Here is a 19096-nt window from a genome sequence, read left to right as displayed (position 1 = left end):
GCTTAGAGCCATTAAGCATCTTGTCTAAAATCATATATATATATATATTTTTTCCTACCTCTATCCAGTGGGTGGGCCTAGAAACAGTGGCACCCCAAAAGCAATGAGCACATCCAGTGCCCAGATCTTAGTTTCTAAATACCACTCTCCAGTAAGAGGAACCATGCTCCTTAGAGAAATGGCTGATTTCGGTGCTAAGAAAGGGAAAATATAAGATGAGCATAGAACGTCATGTGGTGCCAGAAAGTAAGGAAACTCTCAAAAAACAAACAAACAAAAGGATGGGGGATGTAACAGACACAGGAGCTAATCTGGAAGAGTTCCCAATGGCCAAAGCTGAACAATTTGAACCATAAAATAAATAATTTAGCATTGAATTACAACCCAAAGGTTTAAGATAGATAAAGGCATTAGCCCATGCTGATAGAAATAAATGATTGATTAAATAAATTGGGGAGGGAGGAGGAAAAGTCTGCCTTACAGAAGAATTCAAAATAATATTTGTAGATATGGCCTCCAGAAGGAGGAGCCTGCCTTCCCCCCGACTTCAGTGTGGGCTCCACTTGCTTCAAATAACAGAGTAGGAAAAGGAGAAAATGGTAAGTTGACAGTGGAAAAGACTGGCAGACACCAGCTTAACCATGTAATCAAGGTTAACATAACCAGTAATAAGTCACGTGGACATCACATGCCTCCTGAGATGATGTGACAAAAAGCGCAGGTCACCTCTGTGGTCTTTTCCCCCCAAACCCACAACTCCTGCCCAGTCATGAGCAAAACATCATACAAACCCAAGCAGAGAGACAGTCTATCAAAATACTGACCGGAACTCCTCAAAACTGGCAGGGTCATGAAAAACAAGGAAAGACTAAGAAACTGTGGCAGATCAGAGGAGGCTAAGGAGACGTAATGACTACATGCAATGTGGGATCCTAGATTGGATCATGGAACAACAACAAAAAAGGGACATTTGTGGGAAAATTGGTGAAATCTGAATAAAATCTGGTATTCAGTTAATAGTCATGTACCAGTGTTGGTTTCTCAGTTTTGACAACTGTTCCATAGTCATTTAAGATGTTACCATTAGGGAAACTGGGAAAGGGGTGAACAGAACTCTCTGAACGATTCTGCTACTTTTCTGTGAATCTCAAAGTCTTCCAAAGTAAAAGTTCAATTTTTAAAAATCACACGGGGTATAAATGCATGGACCAGAAGTCAAATTCAAGTAGGTAGGGCTCCTGAGCCCATGCACTCCAACCTCCCTGCACCAGCTCGTGTTAGAAAGTCATTCCCCAAACCTCCTTCAGGGGTCTGAGCTTCTCCCCATCTGCCCATGCTGGGCCTCTAGGACCACCTCAACTCATCTGATTTCTTTGACATCTTTTGAGAGATGAAGGATGCTCCTCTCCTTCTCCCACCCAAGTGTGCTCATATCTCCACATCCATTATTCCCAGATCCTTTCACTTTCTTAGGTGACAGGTTTCAGTGAACATTGACCTCCCTAGCATCTATCCCTCCTTTGCAGCAGCCACTAGATTCCACCTCGGGATCCATGGGGTTCCAGAGAAGATAACCTGGTTCCAGAGATAAAGCATATGACCTAGGCTAGGTCTATTAGCAGACACCATTCCCTGCCCACTGTGATCAGCCCAGAGGTAGCCATGTGACCCAAGCAGGTCTAAAGCATCCCAGAACTTTGACAGGGACTGCTAGGACAAAGACAATTCTCTTCTTCCATGCTGGATGTGAATGAAAAAGCCCTTGGAAACCTTAGGATGAAGCCAATACCAAGAACAACAGAGCAGAGAAATAGAAAAAGCTGGGATGTCAGTGACATCATTTAGCCACTGGATTAAGCCTTGCCTGAAACCCATCCTGCTGCTACACTTCTCAGTTGGCTGAGAAATGGCCCCCCAAAACATATCCACATCTTAGTCCCTGGAACCTGTGAATGTTATACGATAGAGGGGAGGTGGTTCTTTGCTGATAGGATTTAAATGAAGGGTTATGGGTTGGAGAGATTATGTAGGTGGGCCTCAAATACAATCACATGTATCTTTATAAGAGAGAGGCAGAGGGAGATTAGGCAGACACACAAAAATGGCAGTGTGACCATGGAGACAGAGATTGGAGTGATGCAGCCGCAAGCCATGGAAGGCTGGCAGCCACCAGAAGCTGGAAGAGGCTGGAACAATTCTCCCCTAGAGCACATCTCCGCTATAAGATGGAGCACAGCCCTCCTGACACTGGGTTTGGGCTCAGTGATACTGACTTCAGACTTGTGGCCTCCAGAACTGTGATAGAATAAACCTCTGTTGTTTTAAGTCACCTAGTTTGCGGTTATTTGTTAAAGAAGCTATAAGAAATAAATCTAAGAACTAACAAATTCTCCTTAATATTTAAGCCTATTTGAATCAGATATTTTGTTAATTGCAGCCACAAGCGGTCTAACTGATATACAGCCCCTCTCTCACCCTCCTCTGGTTTAGAGGTGAACTCTGCAGAAGGCCAAATCCCCACTGGGAGGTAGCCAGAGACCCTCCTGATTTTTAGTTGGACAAACGGGGCTGGAGTGGAGGCAGCATCAAATGGTTCACAGACTCCAAGCAAAGGCATTATGGGAGTTTATTTACAGACAAGTCACAGCAACCAGGGCCCACACGGGCTCAGGCCAGAAGACTCCAGATATACATACACATATAGGCCCAGCACCCAGCAGCACCAGTGCTGGCCCAGAGTCAGGCAGGGTCGAGAGCAGGAAAAGGAGAGGGCCCCAGTCCTTGCCAGACATCAGAGGTCACATGTCGTGGCCCCCAAGCCTGAGGAAGAAACTACCTTCAGCTCTGAATCATGGACGCAGAGGAGCACGAGGACAACCCCTCCTGTGTCCAGCCTGTACCCTCGATGCCAGGCCTCAGAACAGAAGCCCCAGCAGCAGCAGCTTGGGGCATGGAGGCACCGCAGGCGCCTCCAGACCTGTCCGGGAGCCGAGTGTGGAGCTGGTGTCCCAGGCCACGGCTACCCATCACACGGGGGGCTCCCCCAGTTTGCTGGTGGCACTTGTGATCCGCTTATTCTCCCGAAGGTTTCGGAGGCGGGCACTGAGACTGCTGATCTCTTCCACGTAGGCCTGGGGCACCCACCCCTTCTCACCATCGGCCAGGCGGATCCCCTGCAGCCAGCCTAAGAGCACACAGGCCGGGAGCAGCATCAGTGGCATCAAAGGAACACCGGGGCTAGGTCTGCAAGGGAACACCTAGACACTGATTCAAGCCTCGTCTGCACCCCTGTGGCCGAGGCGACATCGTCTCAGCATCTCCCAGCTTCAGGAAGGAGCATGCCTCTAGCAGACTTGTGGATGAACTTCTGACCTGTTTTTCCTGATATCCTCTGAGGAGGGATTTCCCACTCTCCCCCATCACTTACTCTCAATCCTACATTTTTGCAAGCAGGAAGTTCCTCCTCTTATCTAACTTGATTCTTGCATGCTGTGGATGACCAACACTTGCATAACCTTTTCCTGTGAAGTCTTAGCTATCTAGCTCCTGCCCACTGAAGCCCCATCAGGGAGGCCTTCCCAGGAGGCCCGTCTCACCATCACTGGTCCGGGTCCTCACTGCCAGGATGTCAGTCTTCTCCAAGGTCAGCTCATCTGGCTGCAGTGCCTTGTATGTCCTGACACACTGAACCTGGGGGCAGTCTGAAAGCCCAAGGGAGAGTGAGGGAGTCTCCAGGGGAGGATGGGGCAGGGTGAGGCAGGGAGAGGCAGTAGGAGGAAATAAGGGGTGGGAGGGTAGCCGCTGCTGCTTCTTTTCCTCTGCCCACCCTGGTCACTCCTCTCTCACCCTAAACACAAGCTCTAGGTGAATCCGTTCCTCTTGGCTTGGATTACTGCTTCTGTGCCCTGGGCTCTCATCTCCCCAGCTCAATTCAATGTTTTGCTTGTGATCTCCAGGTCAATTCAACTGCCCCCAGACAGCCCCACAAACAGCCATGGTCCTTTAATAGGCCCCCTTATGCTACTTTGGTGTTCCCTCCAGTCCATCCTTCTCAACTGGGATTCAAGCCTCATCACTCCCCCATTTATCACCCTCCAGGGCTTCCCAGTTCTCTTAGAATAAAATCCAAAGTCCTTTCCAGAGTGTGCAGAGCCCTGCATGATTTGGGGTTGCCCCCTTGCTAACCCCCTCACCTGCCCTCATCTTCCCCCCTCCCCCTCGCTCATGAAGCCCAGCCACACTTGTTGCCCTGCTATTCCTGAAACACTCTAAGCTCCCTCTTGCCCCAGGGCCTTTGCACTGGCTGTTCCCCCTTCCAGGAATGATCTTCTCTGGATCTTTTCATGGCTCCCACCACTCCCATCCTTCAAGGACCTTCCCTGACCACCTCTTTAGAGTGGGAAATTAACCCTCCAGCCCAAACAAGACCTTTAGCTCAAACCGGAGAATCTGCTCCAATCCAAGCCCTCAGCTCCTTCAACCACACTAGGTGGGCTGAGAATATCAGGAAAACCACAGGCCTTGGGGCCAGACCAGGCTGGAATCCCAGCTTTTTGACTGTGTGACCTTGGGCACGTTACCTAACATTACTGGACCTCAGTTTTCTCAGATATGAAAAATGGTTCTACTTAATGGGGCTGTCACGAGGATTAAATAAAATAAATGCGTATACAAAGCCCCCAGCACCCTGGCACATGGAAATAAGTTCCCTTCCTTCCTTCATTAGCTCAGCCCTAACACCCTGCTCAAAAACCTTCCAGAGCCACTTGGTCCCCACTGTATGAAGCTGCTCTCTGATTGGGCTGCACCCTGGCTTACCAGCCTCATTTCACACCTAGAGAAGCCTCTGTATTAACAGAGCAGATCCCTTGCCCTGCCGCCACCACCCGCACACCCCCACCGCTCTGGTGCCTGTCCTCTCTGCCACTGATGCAAAGCTAGAGACAGACCTGGGTTCCAGTCCCAGGTCAGCCACTTACTAGCTGAACTCGGACATGTCACTTTACCTCTCTGACTCTCTGTTTTCTAACTTGTAAAATGGGCTTCTGAGAGGACGAAATGGGAGGATGTAAAAGGCAATGTTATCTCCAGGGTGCTGCCTGTGCGTGGAGGTTGGTCTGTCCTATGTCAATCCTGCCCATCCTTCAAGGTTTCGCAGAGCTGCCCCTGACTGCTCCCAGCCAGCTGATCTCCCTCCCCACCCCCCCCACCCCCCGCTGGCCACATGGCACCCAGGACTGAAAGAAATTGGAGAGCAATGAGGTACCCAGCCCGGAGAATGTGGCCCTAGGAGGGGAAGGTAGCATCTGTTACCTTCCCCCTCACTCATGACCTCCTTGTCCTCCTGGGGGCTGGAGGGACACATGGCTGAGATCCATCGCTGCTTCTCACTTCTGCGGAGAGGGAGGCTGAGTTGTCACAACATGCAAACTGCAGTCTCCCAGAGCCAGGGTGGTGAAACCAGGGCTGGGAGAACTGGGTATGATGTCCAGATCTGGAACCCAGGCCATGTCCTCTCTACCCCAGAGTCCCCCACAGCCCTGTTCCCAGGCTGGTGCCCCATCCAGCTCTGAGCATAAGAACAGAACTGGTCCAGAACACCCTGGGTGCCAGCTCTGCCCATGTCCAGCCTTATGCCACCATCCTGAAGCCAGAGATAAAGGGCCTTGTGCCCACCTGAGGGGTCCCCTCTCCCCATACCCAGGCCCACTCACTCCGTCCGGGCCCTCAGCAGGAACTGGTGCTTTGCATGTTGCCCGGGGAGGAGTTGAAGGAGGAACACGTGGCCAGGGATGCCCTGGAGCTTCAGGCTCAGGTCCTTCACCTGCAGCTCGGCCATCTTGGCGTGGACAAAAACGGCAAATTTGCCCAGTCTGCAGGACCAGAGGAGGCCAGGTCAGCCTGGCCCATGCCCAGGCTCTCAGCTACCCCACCCACTGGCAGGGAGGAGAAGGGGTCATTGGTCCCTCTAGGACCCCCTTAAGGGAACTTGGCTGCACAGGGCATTGCCCCCCAGCAGCCAGCAAAGCCCCTAAAGGGAATCCAGAGCTCCATTCTCACTGGCTCACTGACAGAGGTGGAAGGTATTGGAGACCAGTCCCTGACCCCCAGGCACGCTTTCTACTTCTCTCTGAATTTCTCCCCAGAGCCCCTGTTTCAAAGAGCCAATTGGGCTGTTCCTTTAATGAGTTGTATGGGCTGTTTCATGTCTGACTCTGACTGGTATAGAAGCTGAATTTTGTCTCTTATTTGCCACTGTATCCCAGTGCCCAACATGGCCAGGCCCGCTGTTTGGGTCTGGTAAGTCCTTATGGGAAGGATGGGTGGGTGGGGAGAGGATGTTCCATAGGTTCCTTCATCTCAACCCATCTAAATAAAACCATTATCTCCCACTTCAAACCAAGTCCCTTCATTGTCTCCAATTCAGTGAAGGATGCCAGCAAGTTGCCCAAGAGGAAACTCAGTCCTCGTTCTCAGCTCTATCCTCCCTCTCCCTCACACCCATCCAGCAGCTAGATCCTATCTGTCTGTCTCCTTATTGTCCCCAGGATTCACTTGTTCCCAAGCCCCCTACCACTTCTGGAGCATCTACTCTCATCTGAGCAATTACCAGGGCTTCCTGTCTCTTCCTGTCCCCCTTCCAGACCATTCTCCAAATCGGCCAGGAGTAAAGTGTCACTCCTCTGCTTTACTCTCCATGCTCCCTACTGCCCTCACAAAGTGCAACCTCTCTGCCATGACTTTCAATATCCCAGCTTCCCTCTCCTGCCCTTCCCCTCTACAAATCCAGCCATATCAGGCTTCATCATCTCTCAAACACATCCTGCTCTTATATTCTTCTGTGACTTAGCTATATCCCTTCAAACTCCTCTACCTGGAAAACTCCTACTTATTCTTCAAAACCCAAATCAAATGTCCCTTCCTCTGTGAAGCTTTACTGATTCTCATCCCATATCAGGGGATATTACAGTACAGTATACCCTTCCATCAAAACTTTGAACAGATGGTTACTAGGATGTATTTTCATTGATCTGAGAGCTCCTGTGAACAGAGGACAAGTCTCATTCATCTATGTCACCAGCACCCTTTGGACAGCCCAGGATAGAACAAAGACTCAGTGATGCTTTTTTGAATGAACAAATAAATCAGAAATGAGCTCCTTCCATAGCATAAGATGTCCATCCTTCATCCCATCCAGCCTTAAGTCTTACTTCATTTAAGAAGACTTCTCCCTCATTCTAAACTTATAATAAGCACAGCTAATACTGAGTGAGTATCAGTATGTGCCAGGCACTGTGCTAAACTCTTCATGTGTTATTATCACATTGAATCTCCCTACATGGTAGTCTCTATTTCCTAGATGGAAGACAGGATAGTACAGTAGTTAAGAGCCTGGGATGTGGCATCTGACAGACCTGGCCTCCTCCCAGCTCCTGCACTTACTAGCTCCATGATGTTGAGAATAACAAGGGAGCCTACTTCCCAGGAAGATGTTTAGAGGACTAAAGGGAACAACCCACATAGCATTCCTGGCACAGAACAGGTTCTCAGTAAATGTTGGTGATTATCATTATGACTCAGGGAAGAGCTGGAACTCTAGGGCTATGCTCCTAATCTCTGCTCCAACTGGCTTCAGCTCACAGCAGCTTCAAGTCCTCTTCACATAGTCCAACCCTGGATTCAGGTTCAGAAGATGAACTTGCCTGATCTTTGCCTTTCTTGGGGGAGCCTCCAAGGCTCAGGGCACCCTGGCAGCACAGCCTGACACAGGCGAGGGCTCCTGGGCCCAGTGATAGACTGGTTGTGAGCCCAGTGGTGGGGAAGAAGGGAACCCCCACCTCAATCTACCTCCCGCCCCACACCCCAACTCACTCCTTCCTCCGAGAGAGCAGCAGGCAGTCGTTGAAGAGGTGCAGGTAGACCGCCTTGCTGGACAGCTTCAGCTTGGCAGGGGGTGCTGCAGGCAGCGGTGCCAGCTCCACCAGCTCCCCGTGCCGAACCAGCCAGCGGGCCTGAGAGATCAGCGGGAAGATCTGGGAGGATGGAGGAGGCAAGGGGGAGTACACATCAGGCCAGGGCAGCAGGGAAGGGAGCACAGGGCAAGGGATGGGAGGGTGTGGACACTGATGAACTGGCCTGCAGCCCCCAGGGAAGGAGGTGACAAGAGATGCCCCTTCGTGCACCCCATCTCCCAGCTCAGGGTATGCACCTTGCCCTCAAAGTGGATCTTCTTGCTAAGGTGGATGAGCTCCTCTGTCCTCTTCATGGACTGCACACTAGCGTTGCACTCCTGCACCAGCTGGGGAGGCCATAGGTGGACACCTGCAGCGCCCCCGTAGCCCCCAACCCTGGCTCCCCTGGCCCAGCCTCAGGCTCCCACCTAGGGACCAGAGACGCCGAAGGCTGGAGCTCCTCTAGAGACACTCAGGGGTTTGGGGAGGCCCTTGGGAGCCAGACACCCCCTGCCCCACCGAGCTCACCTCCTTGAGTGCATTGAAAGCCTTGGTGGCCATGTGTTCATCTTCAGAGCCCTGTGTTGTCCGCTTCAGGATGTTCTGGAGGGTGGGGTCAGTGCAATGAGGCAGTCTGTGACCTCCCCCAGTGACACTGCCCAGCCCTGGGTGCCCAGAAAGGGCTGTGGGGGGCACATCAGCATTTCCCCCACCCAGCCCTCATCACAGCCTGGTGCCCTCCGGGTACCTCCACCAGCATCTTGAGGCGGGTGATCCTCTGAAATGGCAGGATGAGGAAGGAGGTAAGGGGCAGGCGTTGGCACACGGGGGATTCCTCCAGGCGAGCCAGGATGCCGGGGAACTTGGGGTTCTCCAGGCTGGAGAATGGGGAGGGTCTGCGATCACAGGTAAACCTGACCCCTGGGATCCATGACTCCAGCCACCCATTGGTTCTTCAGATGCCTTCTCAGCACACCCTTCCTGTCCTTTGGGGTTGAGTCTAGCCTCATCCTGGTCACAGAGCCCTTTTCCAGTACCCCTCCCCTCCTGGGTCACCCCTCCTCACCCAATCCTCTGTACCTATTGCTGCCTGAGACTCTCTATCCTCCCCCACCTCCCCTTTCAGAGCCCCCAGCCCTACAGCAGGCGCTGGTAGGTGCGCTCCTGATAGGCCTGGTTGGTGACATAGGGCAGGTAGACGCGACGGAAGTCCGGGCAGTGGTACAACACAACATCGCACACACTGAAGCGCAGGACATCTGCCTCCAGCCGCTGCTCCAGGTCCTGTAGGAACCTGAAAGGTCAGCAGGGGGTCAGGGCCAGGACCCGGATGAGACCTCAGACCTGGGGGCCCAGTCAATTGCAGGCTCGGTCCCTGACCCCGGCGAGGACAGACCACTCTCTCACCTCTCACTGGTGCTCTTGACCTCGGGCAGTTTGGAGAACAGCCACTGCTTGTCCTGGGCCCCCAGACACTCATTCAGCTCAGCTGAGCCTAAGAAGTGGCCCACGGCCACCGACAGGCTGTGAATGTATGAGGCCTCCGACGTGATCAGCTCAAACTTGGCCTGAGCGAGGGCGGACGCAGGGTTGAAAAGCCCACACCAGCCTGAACCCCCTTGCCTCGCTCACCACGCGCATCCCACGCCCTGGACACCACCTCCTTTGACACAGCTGCATTCCCGTGTCTCCTCCCCTTCTCTAGCCCCTCCCCTAATCTGGTGCCAGGCAGGGATCTGGGACCCGCCTCCTGCTGCTTGTAATTGTCAAACCCAGTTTGCGCCCCCAGCTCCGCCTATCTGGTCGAGCCCTAGTCTTCTGAAGACCCTGCCCCTTCAGTGGCGTGTCCTTCCATTAGTCCCGACCCCTGCCGACTCCGCCTCTGCCCTTGGCCCCACCTAGTCCCGGGCACACCTTACGTTTTGCGCTCTGGGTGGCTCCCCTCTCGGTCCCTGCCCTATGGTAGGCCTCGGCCGTTGGCCCCGCCCCTGACACCGCCCCTCAACCGAGCTTCCCCTCTCGCCTTTGGCTCCACGGCTCCTGCGTCCTAGCACGAGGCCAGCCCCACCTTGTCAGGTCCTAGACTCACCTTCCTCATTGACAGTTCCTCTTTTATGGCCCCGCTTTCCCCGCTGGGTTTCATGCCCACCTGCAGTTTGCAAGCCAGCTGGCTGGGTACCCCCGTGGCCCGCGTTCCTCAAAGTCCATCTACTGCTGGACTTTGCCAGCCACCTACTGCTGACCCCGCCGCTTCTATGCACCTCCCACTGTGGGCCCCAGGACCACCTCGCACCGCGAGCAGCCCCGCCGGCCCCACCCCGCGGGGTCCCGCGCCCACCTCCTGCAGTTTGCAGTCGCGCAGACTCAGCGTAGCCAGGACGCCGCTGCCGCGCACGTCGGGGATGTCCTGCCACAGCGAGAAGGTGGAGCCTCGCGCCGAACGCTGCGCCCGGAAGGAGCTGCTCGGGGAGAGGTTGACACGCGGCGGCCCGGGCCCCTCCTCCGCGCCCTCCGCCTCGTCCCCCGGGCCCTCCTCCTCGCGCTGCTGCCGCCGCAGTTCGCGGGCGCTGGCCACGTCGCTGTATTCCTGGTAGAGGACGGCTGGGTGGGGAGAGGGGCGAAGGAGGACCGTGGGGCTCCTGCCGGCCTGGCCCGGCTCCTCCCTGGCTGCCCCCTCCCACCCCGCCTCCCCCCTGGCTTACCCCTCCCACCCCGTCTCCCCCAAGGGCCCGCCTCACTTAACTAGCCATTTCAACGGTTCGGATAGCGGGACACAGTGAATTCATTCATTCACTCACTCATTCTACAAACACTGCTTGAGTACCAACTGTATGCTAGCCCCTGTGCTGGATACTGAGAGTTCAGTTCTCTCCCTCTCACAAAATCCCTACCTCTCAACTCTCCAAATCCCAGCTTCCCAGGACCCCCAAGCCCCCAACCCCTTCCTCCGTGATCACATCCCACGTACAGTTAAGGAGGAACCGTGACTGGCGCCGCTCGCTGGCGCTCCTGGAACCCAGAGCCGGCTCTTCTTGCGCATCCAGCCTAGGAAAGGAAGTGTCGGAGCCCTTCTTCGCCGGTACCCCCGCCTTGGACCCGAGCCCGGAGTGGGAAGTAGTACCTGGGCTCGGGCCAGCTGCCATGGCCCCTGCTCAGGTCAACAGGGGCTGACATCGCCATAGCGTCCACCCTCATCTCTATACTGCGCGACTCCATTGCAGACGCTTTCCCTGGAGAGGGCAAGAGCTGAGAGAGGGTGGCCCCAGGAGTGGTGCTGGGCACTGGGGCACCACACTCCAGTTAACCAGCCCCCAATCTCAGGTATCCAGTGAATGTGAGCTGTGCCCCACCCCACATCTGGCTCTTGGGCTGCTCTTAGGGCCCAGGGGAGGAGGAGCTGGTACCTTCCTGGGCAACTCCAGTGCCTGACCCTGGAGTCAGTGCCTTGGCTGCAGAATTCCGCCCCAGGCGCAGGGAAGAGTGCAGCCGAGTCATCAGCTCAGAGGCTGAGAAGCGCCTCCGCTCAGGCCCCTCGAGGCCCACTCGGGTGGACCCAGGCATTTCCAGCGGCCCAGGCTCCTCTGTGCTCAGTGCCTGCTCTGTCACCCGGCTAGGCTCCAGGAAGACAGGATGGGCCTCGGGGCTCCCAAGGGCCTCTTCACGCTGGTACACCCGCATCTTGCGCCCTGCAAGCGGCGGGGTGAGAGCAGAGGCTGGCATCCACTGGGTCTCTCCCCACCTTCTCCCTGCAGCTGCTCTGTGGCCCTGAGCATCTGGGGGACATGCCCAAGAGAATGGCCAATGTTTTTGCCAGGATCTTTCTCCAGTGTAATGGGATCAACAAGAGGGGTAGAGAGAAAGCACTGTGCCTGACTGCCTGACTGCAGTGGGCAAAGGGTGGGCAAAGGGCCAAGGAGCCCAGGATAGCCACTCACTTTGTAACCTCAGACAAATCACTTGCCTTCCCTGAGCCCCAGCTCCCTTATTGCTAAAATCTATCACTTGTCCTGCCTATTTGGGGAACTCTGGGGCTTAAAAGTCCTAAAAGAGCCACCCAGGCTCTCTCCTATCTGCCCCACTAGGCTACCACTCCCCCACCCAGAGTAACTCACAGGCTGACTTCTTCTCTGAGCCATGGCTGGCCCGGCGCTGTGGCTGTGGGTGCTGGGAACTCCAGGGTCCCTCTGGAGCTGGAGCCTGGGCACTAGGACAGTGTGGCCAGCTGCCAGCCCTGCTGGGCCGCATTCCCGCACTGGCAGAGATCTCAGTGTCTGGGCCTCCTGGGGATGATGGCCATAGCAGCCCTTGGAGAGGAGCAGGGGTCCCCAGGGACCAGCGGCTGCCAGGCGCCTGCAGCTCCTCTGGAGCGACGAGGAAGAGATCCAGACACACAGGGCTTGGGGGCTGCAGGGTGGGCAACTGTACAAAGGACAGACTTTCCTGCTGGCACACAGCTACTGGGTGGTGGGCAGTGCCAGGTGGCCCAGCCAGATGGGACTGGAGGGTGGCAGGTGGCCCACAGTCCATTCCTCTGTTGCTCTGCCACCCACCTGGGCCTGCAGAGGAGAAGGCATCAGAGCAAGACACAGGGTAACAGGGCGGGCCAGCAAGCCACCATGTCCTGGAGGCCTGGACAAACCCTTGTGTACACATGTGTACACACATCTGTATAAGCACTCTCACACCTAACTATATAGTAAAAGCTAAGGCTTACTTGGCATTTACTGAATGACAGGCCAAGTACTTTCCATATATTATTTCATTTAATCCTCACAATAACCCTGAGCTGATACTATTACTAGCCTCATTTTATGGTGAGGAAAATGAGGCACAGCAATTGTTATTTGGTAAATGGTGGAGCCAGGATTCAAACCCAGGCAGTCTAGCTTCTGAATCGGTGCTTTTAGGCACCTTGCACATTTCCTAACTCTCACTGGGGCATGGGATCAGACACAAACTGTCACACAAACTCCCGTCTGTCCACACTCATGCACACACATTTTCTCCCGAGCACACACATTGACACACACACTTTCACTGATACACTCAGACATTTCAAATTCATAGGCTCATACATTTACACACACTTTTTTACAGAAGTCCATATATTCACTCGGATTTCACACACACATGCTGACCCACCAGATAGTCACCTACCCACTCAAGCTTTCTCACACTGCTGTTCCATTCACACTCACACACCCTGCTGCAGATACAAACACACAGACCCAGAAGTCCTTGCTTTGGTGTTATCCAACTTCCCCTCCCAGGCCCGGAGTTGCAGCCTTCAGCCCTGAGTGGTGCCCACACCCATGCCAAGTTGGCTGGGAGAGTCACAGACTAGCGGGCGGGCCACCACCCAGATCAGACTGGGTCATCCCAGGAGAAGGGCAGGAAAGTGCCCCAGCCCCCCAGCTTGGGGTGAGAGAGGGGTTCTTCCCTACCCCAGCTCCCAGCCCCAGGATTGGGCCAGGCTGAACGGGCCTTCTCTGGGCAGTAAGTCATCCCCAGGGAGGCTGCTGGAGCCTCAGGACAGACCTAATGATCAGTGGTCTGAGCCCTCCAGCCCTTGCCCCGTGGCCCTTCGCAGGCTGCCCTCCCGCAGCCCCTCACCTCTCCAGCCAAGGCCTGCTGCTGATGTTGTTCGGCTGCTCCGGCAGGGGAAGCCCTCTCTCTGCCCAGCTGGCTGGGGGAGATCCCACCCAGACAAAGAGTTTGATTCATCAAACCCTGTGGTGAGGCAAGCAGGGAGGGAGGGAGGGAACAGGGAGCGGGCTGGGCGGGGGCCTACCCTAGCCTGGCCTCGCTGTGGGCAGGCTGGGCAGCAAGGACCCCCCCAGAGGCCCCCTCAGGCCAAAGGGGTAATGCCCAGCCTGGCAGGGCCAGGATACCCAGGAGACAGAGACTGAGAGACTGAGGGATTGGGACTTGGAGAACTCAGACCTTTTAGACAGCAACCCAGAAACGGAGACCCTAAAACACTCAAAACCAGAAAACCACAGATGCTGAGACATTCAGGGATCCAGAGATGGAGACAGAGAGACAGAGACAATGAAAATTTCAGACAGACTAGATACTCAGAGACAGATGTGAAGCCCAGAAAAACTCGGGGAGACAGATGGGCAAATGTTTCATGCCCTGGGGGGTTTCCAGTCTCGTGTGGAAGCCAAAAATGAAAACAGTTACAATTCAGGTTGGCAAGAGCCAACCCAGAGGAAACTTCAGAGTAGGGTTCTGGGCTCATCTTGATCCAGGCATTCCAGGAAAGCTTCGTGGAGGAAGTAATAGCTAACTGTTCTGGCTGAAAACCCAGGGACTCAGTGCACAGAGAGAGAGAGAAAACTTTGGCATGAGAGAAATAGTAACAGTGTCAATGACCCTGGGAGAGTGGGAAGGAGGGGAGGACCCAGTAGGGGACAACTGGATCTGTGACTGGGCCCCACTGTGCACAGCCCCTCAACCTGCTTTCCCCCAGTCCTCTTCATCCCCTGCCTGGAGTGAGGGTGGGGTGGCTGTTCCTAAGGAACAGTTCCTCCTCCAGGCCCTCCCCACAGGAAGCAAGTCTCTCAGTTTCCTCATCTGGTAAATAGGATACTTATGCCAACACTAATATGAAAATTAACAATAACGCATATAAAGCACCTAGCACATAGTGGGAGCTTTGTAGTTGATAATCATTCTTTTGAGGATTATTAGTCTTTCTGTTGTCGAGGGATGGCTTGGGCCATCACATGGATAGGGAAACTGAGGCAGTGATGGTGAGACACACCCTATTTTGCAGAAGCATGTGGCAGGAGACACAGGGGACCACTGCCCAGCAGACAGGTCTCTTTCTCTGCCAGAATCAAGTCCTTAACACAGAAGTCCCCCTTGCATCTGTGGGTCCACATGTGGCAGAATATACACATACCTCTGCTCCTTTGTATTCTGGGAGATTCTCTCCACTTGGGTTCTGGAAGCCCCTGGAGGGCGAGGAAGAACCCCTCACCCTTGTCAACTGCAGGGAGAAATGAGCAAAAAACATGGGACCCTTGGGGCAGGAGCACCCACTGTTAAAGTCTCAGAGGAGAAGGCTATGTAAATGGGGGGGTGTAAGGCTTCTGGTGGGGGTGGGGGGTGGGGAGAGACAGGCTGGAGGCTAGTCCCTAGGGAGGAAGTCAGGAGGGAGTCAGCCTCCACCTCTGTCCTGGCCAAGGGGCAATGGGAATGACCCATCTAGCTGGGATGCCAGCTCTGTGGCCTTCCATGGATGTGATCCACTCAACCTCAATGCTGGGGACCAAGGAGAGGGCAGAACTATGTTCATAGTGTTTATAGCTTATCTCTGCTAGGCGAAAAATAAGAAGAAAAAGAATTTCCAGAAGAGACTAGCCCCAGGTAACAGGGACATTACCTGCCCAAGATATGAACACGAGATACTATAGTGCCCACTAGGCAAGGGTCATTCTGGAGCCCCCAGGGGAAAACCCCTGCCAACATTCAAGGCCCTGTGTTGACACTGATCAGCTGTGTGGTCTTAGGCAAATCATAGCCTATGCCTGGGCCTGAGTGTCCCCATCTGTAGGACCCCAGCCACCCCATCTAGGAAACCTGTGTCATCACAAGTGCCTCTGCAGGCTGAGAAGGATGGGCAGGGCCAAGGAGGGTCCCATCCAGTGGGCACTGTTAATCACATGGACAATGGGCCCATTTGGCAAGGATGGCAGAGAGAGTCCTGGCCACTACCACAGTCTGGGGAAAGAGGCTCTGGCCTCCTATACCCAGCTTTTCCCTGCCCCCTCCCTGGTACCCCTTGTCCTGCTGCTCAGAGGAGTAGGGCCCGGGCAGGGCCCCTCTTCTCCATAACCAACAAGGCCAAGTGGGAGATTGGCTGGAAAGGGGATCCAGGCCAAGAAGGTTGTGGAGCCCCAAGAGGCCGTAAGTGTGTGGGGACCAGGATAAGAGGCCGGGCAGGCAGCACAAAGGACTCATTTGGGAAAACTGGCGGGAGGAGGATGGGGTTGCTGGCAGCCAGGTGGGCCCTACCTCAGCCAGGGAGCTCCGTCCAGCCTCCAGCACGTCCAGGGCTCCAGGCCACCCTGGGGGCTCTGGGGTTGCAGCCAGGTCCTCAGGGGGCGATGTCAGCATGGCCCCTGAGCCAGGCAATGCAAGATCCCAGGTATTGTGTGGGGCAGGGAGGGGGGAGGCAAGGGCGGAGGGAACCTCGCAGGCGGGCAGGCGGGCAGGCGGCTGTCTCAACGTGCCTGCTCCCCGCCCCCCTTCCCCAGAACCGGTTTGGCCAGTCTGAGGTACAAGAGGGGGGCTGGAACAATGGGAGTCCTATGCCCAGGAGAGGCTCTGAAGGACCCCAGACTAACATCTTAAAGATGGAAGAGGCACTGCTTTTCCTCCCAGGGGACAGGTCACCCATCTTCTGGAGCTTCCCAAATGTGAAACGTCTGCAGGGGGCTTCTTGGGGCTGGGGAGCATCCTGGGACCTTTGCAGAGAAACTCCCACGCCTTAGACTTCTCAGGGACCCTGAGGACTCTGCAGTGTACTGACTCTCTCAGAGCGGGCTACAGCATCTATAAAATGGGAACACTCGTCTCTATGGTTGGGAGACGAAAATTGTGAAAAGTCTGTGATGTGACCATCTGGCACCATCCTGGCACCATCTGGCACCATCCTGGCCTTGCAGCATCCCAGTTCCTCATGAACCATCCATCCTCCCTTGCTGCCTATAATGACCCACCTCACCACCTCCAGCAGCCTCCTCCACCAGACTTCCCAAGCTCTAGCCCACACTGAATGAACCCTCAAAAAACCAATTCAAATAGCCCAAGTAGAACCAGCCTTTAGTAAGGAGGGCCTACTCTGTACCTGGCATGCAATCTTCACAAACCTGAGAAAGTTGGGAAGTTGTTTTCTCCCTAATACTACCTGCCATTTATCTGAGCACTTGGTAATTGCCAGGCACTTAATACAATTATGTATACAAATACTAATACTCATGTTGCTAATAATTCTAATTGTACACTGACTGTGTGCCGGCCACCCTTCTGAGCACTTCACATCTATTTATTCATTTAATCTCCACCGCAACCTTAGAAGATAGATACTGTTATTTCTCCCACTTAATCAAATGAGGAAAGGAGGCTTGCACAGGTTAAGCACATTATCCCATTTAAATCTCCCATCGGCTCTATGAAATCCCTATCTCACAGATAATGACTGAACTTGTCCAAGGTCACACAGCAAATAAAAGTCAAAACTAATATTCAAACCCAGGTCTGTCTGACTCCACCACCAATGTGTGTCCTTAACCACTGCCCAGTACTGCTTCACTGGGCTTTAGGAAGGATCTGGTGAAAAGTGTGTGAAAATCCATTGGGAAGTATTTCAGCTGATCTAGCTAAGCTCTTTTATTGTTATTTACACATTATAGGCTTTGATTAGCGCATGGGATAAGAGGTCCACACCCAGACACTAATGAACTCTCCCCTACCAAATGGTGACCACTCGGTTCAGAGTGGTTAGGTCCCTTCACTCCTTCATGTCTACTTTGGCCCCTCAGAGCATCATCATGTAATGAGAAGACACTGCACAGAGTGAGTAGGGACCAGGTGTCCATGGAGAGATGTCACAATGGGGCACAAAGAGAGGTTTATTGTCAGTACTGCACATAGAGCAGGAGACTGGGAACATGGAGAGGCAAGGCAGGACTAGGGGTCTTCAGAGAACCCTAACCCTCTCATCCCAGCTCCCAGGCAACCTTGAGGCGGCTGGCCAAGGTACTGCCCAGACCCCTGGCTGGAAGCAGAGGACCCCAATGAAGGAAGCATCTTGGGGGAACTAGCGTCGTGGAAGGGCAGTCTCTCCTCACTCGCCTCTACGTCCTGGGCTCCAGGGACAGCGCCCCTGCTGCAGCAAACAGAAAGCATGGCTAGGTTAAGCAGAGCAGGAGGACCCTCCAGAGCAGAAACTACTCTGGTGGAAATAATTTAAGAGAAGGGGCGTGACAAGGATGGGTGAAGGGCGGGGCCAAGTGGAAATTAGAGGGCATCTGGCCAATCCTCTCTCTGGGCGAGGCCAAACGAAGGGCGGAGCAAGAAAGCTGAGCTTAGCCCTGGGGGCGGGTAGAGGGGCGTGGTCATAGGGGGTGGGGCCAGGGTCCGCGGGCAGCGCTGACAGAAAGCAGTGCCACCCGGTTGTCTGCCAGTGCCAGCTTGGCCAGGTAGCGCCCGCGCTTGATCTTGGTAGCCAGGATGGCTGGCACGTCGGGCACGAGCCAGACGACGAGGCTCAGGAAGAACACCACGTGCTGGGGAGAAGGGAGGCCAAAGAGAACGATTGCCTTAACAATCTTAAATTATGGAGCGTTTACTAAATGCAAGACACTATTCTGAGGATTTTCGGGTATTCATTCACTTAATCCTCACAATAACTCTAGGAGGTGAGTAGATTACTTCTCCTGTTCTACCTGTAAAGAAACTGAAGCATAAAGAGGTTGTCATTTGCCGAAAGACACAGAGGTATAGTTCGAACCCCTTAACCCTAGGGACCCTGTTAGAGTCAGGGCTAGAGAAAGAGAACCTTAAGCAAAGCTGGAAGGGGCATGCTTCCTCTCCTTCCTCCAGGACTGCTGCCAAGAGATAACATTAGTATAGTCATGACATTAATTCACTGAGCACCTACTATGCTGTGCAGATGCTTGCCACTGAATCTTCCTAGCGACCCAATGAAGTAGATCCTATTCTGTAATATACCCCATTTACAGCCATTCGGCGGCACAGCCTGAACTTGGACCCTGGTCTGTTCAACGCACAGTTGGCTGAGCCTACCTCGAAGGCGATGATGAAGCCCAGACGCACAGCCAGCAGCTTCCTTCCAGTAGAAGAGGGTGAGATTCCCTTGCGTGTCGCGAAAGGCCTTGTGCCTGGGAGCAAAGGGCGTGGGGTGCCGCGAGGCTCTCGACTCCGCGTCTGGCACTCTCGCGCCTCCTCGCCCTAGAGCCTGGCCCTGCCCGGTTAGCACATATCCTGAACTAGCTCTACCCTCTAGTCAGCCCCTCAGACTCAGCTTCCTGCCCTCCCACTTAGGCCCCGCCCCACCCCTCCCACAGGGTCCCGCCCCTCCTCTAGATTCAGCACCCCGCCCCCAGCCA

At 54.4% G+C, this 19096-nt stretch overlaps 1 protein-coding gene across 9 annotated transcripts; it reads right to left on the bottom strand.

Moving 5' to 3' along the window:
* Positions 1-2602: 2602 nt before the first annotated feature.
* On the bottom strand, positions 2603-19015 carry ARHGEF19 (Rho guanine nucleotide exchange factor 19). 9 transcript variants are annotated; one of them, XM_072975312.1, is made up of 20 exons: positions 18774-19015; positions 18137-18253; positions 15978-17853; positions 14863-14949; positions 13566-13638; positions 12065-12508; positions 11357-11638; positions 11074-11182; positions 10921-10997; positions 10291-10553; positions 9360-9520; positions 9094-9246; positions 8701-8830; positions 8481-8555; positions 8210-8299; positions 7873-8033; positions 5715-5873; positions 5314-5393; positions 3597-3701; positions 2603-3184 (listed from the first exon to the last, which is right to left on the bottom strand). In XM_072975312.1, exons 3-20 carry the CDS (start codon positions 16077-16079, stop codon positions 3027-3029), a joined length of 2709 nt encoding a protein of 902 aa, XP_072831413.1. In that variant the 5' UTR covers positions 16080-17853; positions 18137-18253; positions 18774-19015; the 3' UTR covers positions 2603-3026. The 9 variants fall into 9 exon arrangements, with proteins under 9 accessions (XP_072831413.1, XP_072831412.1, XP_072831414.1 ...); XM_072975311.1 differs by having other exon boundaries at positions 15978-18253; XM_072975313.1 differs by lacking the exon at positions 18137-18253 and having other exon boundaries at positions 15978-16084.
* Between the last annotated feature and the right edge of the window lie 81 nt (positions 19016-19096).

This window comes from Vicugna pacos, chromosome 13 (assembly GCF_048564905.1).
Source record: "Vicugna pacos chromosome 13, VicPac4, whole genome shotgun sequence".
NCBI lineage: Eukaryota > Metazoa > Chordata > Mammalia > Artiodactyla > Camelidae > Vicugna > Vicugna pacos.
Note: the sequence above shows the minus strand (reverse complement) of the source record. Positions and strands in the feature narration are given on the sequence as shown.